Here is a 9,725-nt window from a genome sequence, read left to right on the forward strand (position 1 = left end):
CAAAATTTAGTAAAGTCCTCTGTAAATGAATAACTTTAATTAAATACATATTTTAATAACTATTCCTGGGCAATCAAGATCTGTACGTAAAACTGCACAAAAAAAACCGGGCGTGAACTTTAATCTACGACAATAATTAGGAGCAATTATTGAATAAGTATTCCAAGCATGACTGTTGGACTTCAGCCAATGACGTACTTCCCCGAGTTGAAAAATTGTCAAAAAGTTATGTAAGAGATGAACTCGGTTGTGTTAAATTTTCAAAAATTTCAGCGCAAACACTTTACATAATAATGCGCTGAAATGCGCTAAAACTTGCTGGAAATGCGCTGAAAACCACTGAATTATTTTTAAGTCATTTCTGAAACTAAAACCCTGCTCCCCTCTGCTGCGAGAATCACTTAATCCACCGCCCAATTGATTGCTGCAATAAATTGATTTTATATTAATAAACGTTTTAGAAAGAAGTTCACTGAAATTATGTAAGAAATTAGATATTATGTTCAAAAAATACATCCGCTGAACTTTTTGCGCATTTTCATAATTTCAGCGCATCTCCTCGCTTTTTAGCGCATTTCCGCGCTTTTCAGCGTATTTATTACAAACCGTTAATTGTATATATAAGACTAGTTTAGATCTTAGTTTAGACTAGGAATCAGAGCCAAAAAGCCTTGAAGCTATTGAAACCGCTCCACTGGATTTAACTTTGAAAGGCGCTGAAAATTGAAAGCATTTTTAACAAAGTTTCACCGAACTTCAACCTATTTTTATGAAAAAATTTGGGCTGAAAATGTTGCAATATCAGCACATTTCAGCGCACTTTAGCGTATTCAGCTCATTTATAAAAAAAACTTAGGCTTCATAGGAACCTGAGGAATTTGATGCGTCTGATGCGTTTCTTAAAACACCTTCAAAAGCGTTGGTTTCTTCACAATACTGAACTATCCAAAAAAAATCAGTCAATAAAAGTCAATATTTAGATCATCAACGACATCGTCAACAACCAGCAGCACGTCATCACCCACAACATCATCAACTACATCTTCGACAACCAGCAGTACTTCTTCACCTACCACATCTTCAACTACATCATCAACAACCAGCAGTACATCATCACCAACAACCTCATCAACTACGTCATCAACAACCAGCAGTACTTCGTCACCTACAACTTCATCTACTACATCGTCAACAACCAGCAGTACTTCCTCACCTACAACTTCATCCTCAACCAGCAGTACTTCGTCACCTACCACATCGTCAACTACATCATCAACAACCAGCAGTACATCATCACCAACAACCTCATCAACTACGTCATCAACAACCAGCAGTACTTCGTCACCTACAACTTCATCTACTACATCCTCAACAACCAGCAGTACTTCCTCGCCCACTACTTCATCAACCACAAGCAGCACATCTTCCTCGACCAGTTCATCAACTACATCATCAACAACCAGCAGCACTTCCTCGCCTACAACTTCTTCAACTACCTCCTCGACAACCAGCAGTACATCATCACCTACAACTTCGTCAACAACCAGCAGTACTTCATCACCTACAACTTCATCAACTACGTCATCAACTACCAGCAGTACGTCTTCACCCACCACCTCATCAACTTCATCGTCAACAACCAGCAGTACTTCGTCGCCTACAACTTCATCAACTACGTCATCAACGACCAGCAGTACTTCATCACCTACTACTTCATCAACCACCAGCAGCACATCTTCCTCCACCACTTCATCAACTACATCATCAACAACCAGCAGTACTTCCTCACCTACAACTTCTTCAACTACATCGTCGACAACAAGCAGCACATCGTCGCCTACAACTTCGTCGACTACATCGTCAACAACCAGCAGTACTTCCTCGCCCACTACATCATCAACCACAAGCAGCACATCTTCTTCCACCAGTTCATCAACTACATCATCAACAACCAGCAGTACTTCCTCACCTACAACTTCTTCAACTACATCGTCGACAACAAGCAGTACTTCATCACCTACAACGTCGTCAACTACATCGTCAACAACTAGCAGTACTTCCTCGCCCACTACATCATCAACCACAAGCAGCACATCTTCTTCCACCAGTTCATCAACTACATCATCAACAACCAGCAGTACTTCCTCACCTACAACTTCTTCAACTACATCGTCGACAACAAGCAGTACTTCATCACCTACAACGTCGTCAACTACATCGTCAACAACTAGCAGCACATCGTCGCCTACAACTTCGTCAACTACATCGTCAACAACCAGCAGTACTTCCTCGCCCACTACATCATCAACCACAAGCAGCACATCTTCTTCCACCAGTTCATCAACTACATCATCAACAACCAGCAGTACGTCATCACCTACAACTTCGTCAACAACCAGCAGTACTTCATCACCTACAACTTCATCAACTACGTCATCAACTACCAGCAGTACATCTTCACCCACCACCTCATCAACTTCATCATCAACAACCAGCAGTACTTCGTCGCCTACAACTTCATCAACTACGTCATCAACGACTAGCAGTACTTCATCGCCTACTACTTCATCAACCACCAGCAGCACATCTTCCTCCACCACATCATCAACTACATCATCAACAACCAGCAGTACTTCCTCACCTACAACTTCTTCAACTACATCGTCGACAACAAGCAGTACTTCATCACCTACAACGTCGTCAACTACATCGTCAACAACTAGCAGCACATCGTCGCCTACAACTTCGTCAACTACATCTTCAACAACCAGCAGCACTTCATCACCTACAACATCCTCAAGTACGTCTTCAACAACTAGCAGCACATCTTCACCTACCACCTCATCAACAACCAGCAGTACTTCATCATCCACAACTTCCTCAACTTCATCATCAACAACTAGCAGTACGTCGTCACCTACCACTTCATCAACTACATCATCAACAACAAGCAGTACATCCTCACCTACAACGTCGTCAACTACATCATCAACAACAAGCAGTACATCCTCACCTACAACGTCGTCAACTACATCATCAACAACCAGCAGTACTTCTTCACCTACAACTTCATCAACTTCATCATCAACAAGCAGCAGTACATCATCACCTACAACTTCGTCAACTACATCGTCAACAACTAGCAGCACATCGTCGCCTACAACTTCGTCAACTACATCTTCAACAACCAGCAGCACTTCATCACCTACAACATCCTCAAGTACGTCTTCAACAACTAGCAGCACATCTTCACCTACCACCTCATCAACAACCAGCAGTACTTCATCATCCACAACTTCCTCAACTTCATCATCAACAACTAGCAGTACGTCGTCACCTACCACTTCATCAACTACATCATCAACAACAAGCAGTACATCCTCACCTACAACGTCGTCAACTACATCATCAACAACAAGCAGTACATCCTCACCTACAACGTCGTCAACTACATCATCAACAACCAGCAGTACTTCTTCACCTACAACTTCGTCAACTACTTCATCAACAACCAGCAGTACAACATCGCCTACTACGTCTTCGACGACCAGTGTGACTGCTACAACAGGAGAAATTCGTGCTCCATCCAGCAGATCAACTGGAGTAACAAGTGCTCTGTAAGTATGACAAACTTTTCTGCCGCAGTTTTGCTAACAATTATCATGACATTTCGTGAATATAGGCAGCTTCATCCTTGTGGCGTTCGTTTTTATATTGATGGCTTTAGTGTTTTTGACTTATATTTGTGAGAATTATATAGTTGTTAAATCTCAAAAGAAGTCATAAATGCATCAACCCTATCAAAATCAATATTTCACTGCCAAAAATGTACCTGAGATTAATGAGTTTAAACATGATTTCTAATCAATCAAAATGAAATTCAATCCACTGTCACGGGGCAATGCATTGTTTACGGTTCTATCTTTAGTTCGTAACTTTTTGTACTTTTTGGAAAGGGAAATTTTGTTTTTTTCTTCATTTGATCACTGCATCTAGTAAATTATTCAATCTAGGTGATTAGTTGCGTGCAAATTTTTTGTTCATTCGTATATTGATATTGTTAAAAGATTCGTATAGCATGAATTTTTTAAACTGAAAACTGACAAATTAGCAAAAAACTTGTACCTTGATTTCATTCTCTATACAAACAAACTGCACTTCTCGGAGCTGTGTGATGCTTACTTTAAGTATAGTTTTACAGAACAATGTTTTTCTAAATCGTTGTCGAAACGAAAAATACAAAATCAACTTCCTGAAAAGTTGATATTATTTTGATGTCGCTCACATACAACTGTCACATTAACCAAAATGTTCTCAGTAAATCAATGACAGCCCTTCAATCGAGGAGTCGTCGGTTTTTAAACAGTTCTTCATCACTTACAACTTGAATAGTCCGTCCAGATAATAATAATATATCTAATTTAATATTTATTAATTAACAAATACGTGACAGATTCCAAGTTTTTTTCGAAATGTATTAGTTAATTGCGACGTATTTAAGGAAAAGGGAAAACACTGTTGGATTTTTGCACTAGCTCTATTGCTCTGTATTCTTAACACTCAATTGAATTTCGGTAACTAACGCCTGATTGTAACACATGACACATCATTGATATAAAGCACGGAAGAATAGACATCAGAAATCTATGTATAAAAAAGTTGCGGGAATAGACGTCGAAAACACGCTGTGGATAAGAAAGGAACCCCCAACATCTGTGATAAACTCTGCATTACGGGCGTCTACCGAGACAAAAATTTTTAGTAAATTTACTCGTTTTTTTTACCAGATTTCACTTTTGCTATGTTCATACATTGTGCGTATGAAACTGACTCTCGAACTTCACGGACGAAATAGCGATGCCCTATATGGAAATTCCAGTCAGTATTTTTTTCACCTTTAGACTGGAAGTTGAAAAGTGAAAACTGCTCTCACCGCAAACTGTGTTTGACGAAGCGTGTTCTGCAAAGAATTGTGCGGCAGATTAATTGCAGTATAATCCTCATTTTAGTATCTTAAAACATGAAATCAAAAAATTGTGCGACAACAGTATTAAAAGGCTTAAAATCTTGTGAAATGGCCTCACAGCCGCACGTAACTACTTTTCACGTTTATTTGATCCTATTTTACAATTTAAGGCTTTTAATTGCTTTGTGGAAACAAATTTCACAAATTTTAGCCGTTTTCGGCATTTAACAGAAATCGGCACCGGAAAACGTCCGCCACTTTCTTTGTAAGTAGATGTTTTTCAGTATCAGAAGACGCTCGTAACGTGTTTTTTTTCAAGTGGAAATCAAAGTTTTGCTTCACAGAACAAAGTCTCAAAAATGCGAATTGGGGTCCTTTTTTGACTAAATTATCACAGGCGAGAAGGGTGGATCAAAAGTCTTTTCATGAGCATCTTCGCTCGAGCATTCTTTTGTCCTGGGATTTTTGGGTCGCACATGGTCTTTTCATGGGTCGAGCAAAGGTCTTATCATGAGTCTCCTTTATTGCAATTATTTAAAAATTTTTATTATTTTGTTTTGATCTCGTTCAAATAGAAATAGCCAGGAGCAAGACTAAACAGCGTTGCACCAGAGCAATACAACATAAAAGACACTTGGAAAAAACCGAAAGTTTCTAGTTTTAACGAATAAGATATACTTATTATAAATTGGATCTCTCAGCTGTACTATATTGCCGTATTACTGGATTGGATAAAAAATTCTTAATTTTGATGTCCTTCTTCCCATTAGTCATGACAAAAATGTGGCTTTGTTATTTTGTTTCCCCTCCTAAATTTTGAAATTTATGCGAATTGCAACGAATGAAAGAATATAATTGCTGTCTCCGTTAAAAACATTAATGAGCAAAGGAATTGCATGTCAAATTTTCCTGGGGAAAACAGACTCATAAATAGACATTTTCTCGGCTCATTATGTTACAGTAGCGCCACGCAATTTTTATACTTCAATGATTTGAGTTTAGCTAAAGCGCAGCATTTAGTTTTTGGCAATTGATGTCAAGAGTAAAAACGAAGGTAGAGTGAAAGTCTACTCTGAGCAATTTGAGTCCGGCTAAACGGAGCATGGCATTTTGAGTCAAGCAAAACTCCTGCATAATTTCTTTGGATCAAGTTCAGGTCATATCAGTGGCACTTCGGGCTGGGAATGGTACTTCATTACCATTTCTCGGTCTCGTATGTTCTTTTCATATCTCAAGATCTAAAAATTGTGGAATGTAGTTTAAACTGTCAATTATTATGCCACGTGGATTTTGCGTTGAAAGATGGTTTCAATGGCAAAAATTGGAAGGAATTGCTTTCAAAACAATTACTCATGTTGATTTTTTATCAACGGGTATAATTTTTTCAAAAACTTTTTCAATTTTTCTGTTGTTATAAAATTGCATCTTAGAAATATGCTATAATTTCACTGTAGTCACAAAAAAAAATTTTTCGTTTGGCAAAATCAATTTTTTTAAGATTCCGCGCCAGGTTTAGACAATTATCCATAAAAATCTAAGTCATCTCTATATTTCTGTAAAAAATCTAAATCTTCACCTCGATATTTTATTGAGAGAACATTGTTTTTATCAAACAGTACATATTTGTGATGAAGAAATAGAAGTGATTGGTCAGTTTTGGATATTTGTCCAAATTGGAAAGTAACATTTTGCTTGACTGCCCTTGCTTTAATGTTTGAGATTGATTATGATCTCCATTCGTCTGTTATTTTGATTTCCAATGCTAATAATAACAACCAATACAAAGCGGCATGAACCAGAAAAATTGTTCAACTTTGAAAATAATAGTCGGTTTATCATTACAATTTAGTTCTGATTTGTAGTTCTTCGGAATTATCTTCAAAAATATTTTAATCGTGCTTCAGTTGAGTTCAGTAGGTTCAGACGGAATTTTACGGAATCTCATGAAAAAATTTCCATACATGTTTAACAGGAAAAAAATGCAATGTACCAATGCAACTGGAACAAATTTTTAGATCATCAACTACGTCATCAACAACCAGCAGTACTTCGTCTTCTACAACTTCGTCAACTACATCATCAACAACCAGTAGTACATCATCACCTACCACTTCGTCAACATCATCATCAACAACTAGCAGCACATCCTCACCTACAACTTCGTCAACTACATCATCAACAACCAGTAGTACATCCTCACATACCACTTCATCAACTACATCATCAACAACCAGCAGTACATCGTCACCTACAACTTCGTCAACTACATCATCAACAACCAGTAGTACATCATCACCTACCACTTCATCAACTACATCATCAACAACAAGCAGTACATCCTCACCTACCACTTCGTCAACTACATCATCAACAACCAGTAGTACATCTTCACCTACCACTTCATCAACTACATCATCAACGACCAGCAGTACATCGTCACCTACAACTTCGTCAACTACATCATCAACAACCAGCAGTACATCGTCACCTACAACTTCGTCAACTACATCATCAACAACCAGTAGTACATCATCACCTACCACTTCATCAACTACATCATCAACAACAAGCAGTACATCCTCACCTACCACTACGTCAACTACATCATCAACAACCAGTAGTACATCTTCACCTACCACTTCATCAACTACATCATCAACGACCAGCAGTACATCGTCACCTACAACTTCGTCAACTACATCATCAACAACCAGCAGTACATCGTCACCTACAACTTCGTCAACTACATCATCAACAACCAGTAGTACATCATCACCTACCACTTCGTCAACATCATCATCAACAACTAGCAGCACATCCTCACCTACAACTTCGTCAACTACATCATCAACAACCAGTAGTACATCATCACCTACCACTTCGTCAACATCATCATCAACAACTAGCAGCACATCCTCACCCCTACAACTTCGTCAACTACATCATCAACAACCAGCAGTACATCGTCACCTACAACTTCGTCAACTACATCATCAACAACCAGCAGTACATCGTCACCTACAACCTCGTCAACTACATCATCAACAACCAGTAGTACATCATCACCTACCACTTCATCAACTACATCATCAACAACAAGCAGTACATCTTCACCTACCACTTCGTCAACTACATCATCAACAACCAGTAGTACATCCTCACCTACCACTTCATCAACTACATCATCAACAACCAGCAGTACATCGTCACCTACAACTTCATCAACTACATCATCAACAACCAGCAGTACATCGTCACCTACAACTTCGTCCACTACATCCTCAACAACCAGTAGTACATCATCACCTACCACTTCATCAACTACATCATCAACAACAAGCAGTACATCCTCACCTACCACTTCGTCAACTACATCATCAACAACCAGTAGTACATCTTCACCTACCACTTCATCAACTACATCATCAACGACCAGCAGTACATCGTCACCTACAACTTCGTCAACCACATCATCAACAACCAGTAGTACATCCTCACCTACCACTTCGTCAACATCATCATCAACATCTAGCAGCACATCCTCGCCTACAACTTCGTCAACTACATCATCAACAACCAGTAGTACATCATCACCAACAACTTCATCGAGTACATCATCAACAACCAGCAGTACATCCTCACCAACCACTTCGTCAACATCATCATCAACAACTAGCAGCACATCCTCACCTACAACTTCGTCAACTACATCATCTACAACAAGCAGCACATCATCACCTACCACTTCGTCAACATCATCATCAACAACAAGCAGCACATCTTCACCTACCACATCGTCATCTACGTCATCAACAACCAGTAGCACTTCCTCATCTACCACTTCGTCAACATCATCATCAACAACAAGCAGCACGTCATCACCTACCACTTCATCGACAACGTCGTCATCAACCAGCAGCACAACCTCACCTACAACTTCGTCGACAACAAGTGTGACTGCTACTACAGGAGAAATCCGCGCACCGTCAAGTCGGTCCACTGGTCTCACAAGTGCCTTGTAAGTTCACCACAGTTTGTTTATTTTCTGGGATTTTTTATATTGTTCTGTTCATTTTTTTTACATCGTTGGTCAAAGAGTATCTATTTGTTTTTGACAGATCTATTTTATTCAAACTTTCTCTCAAAAAGTTGCGAAAAAATATGCCAAGTTTTCTTGAAATATTATTAGCTTGCTAACAGTTATCCATAAAAGTATACGTGCGCAAATATTCTAAGTTTTAATTGAACACGCTCCACATGCCAATTGGTATCTTTAAAAATGATTTTTTAAAAGAAATTTAGTTTATTTTTCCCACAATACATTGTCGTTTCTAGTATTTGTTAACTGATTATATACAGAAATGAAAATAATGCACCCAAAAACCACTATTTTATTTGATAGGTGAATAGTAAACATGTCACTCCATTTGTGGTCAGTTTTAATCCTATGAGTACTAAAACCTGAAAGTTGCCATAAGAAGTCTTCTTGCTGGCATAAAAATGACAATTTGTCACTTCGTTATTAAGGTATCGAAAAATTGACACATTCACTGGAAAACAGGCATGTTATGCAAGTGTCTATGCGCATCCACCCTCAAGTCAAATTGCATCAAAGAGAATTGTTAAATTATATGTCTTTCAGTTTCTGATTTTTCGGACAGTTTTGAGCAATTTTTGAAATTTTTTTGATGAATTTACCTGCTAAAGTTTTCCAAAAATTTAGCTCAAAGTGCTGCACAATTGTCCTACACTACCAACA

The 9,725-nt window shown here is 38.6% G+C and overlaps 1 protein-coding gene across 1 annotated transcript in view; it reads left to right on the forward strand.

The window, feature by feature from the left end:
• Positions 1–9,725, forward strand: part of LOC142350961 (uncharacterized) — a 114,093-nt gene that overhangs the window by 97,274 nt on the left and 7,094 nt on the right. The window contains exons 12-13 of the mRNA XM_075402988.1: positions 981–3,617; positions 6,982–8,984. Coding sequence (XP_075259103.1) covers positions 981–3,617; positions 6,982–8,923 — 4,579 coding nt within the window. The 3' untranslated portion in view covers positions 8,924–8,984. The remainder of the gene's footprint in view (positions 1–980; positions 3,618–6,981; positions 8,985–9,725) is intronic.

This window comes from Convolutriloba macropyga, chromosome 12 (assembly GCF_964194025.1).
Source record: "Convolutriloba macropyga chromosome 12, txConMacr16.3, whole genome shotgun sequence".
NCBI lineage: Eukaryota > Metazoa > Xenacoelomorpha > Acoela > Convolutidae > Convolutriloba > Convolutriloba macropyga.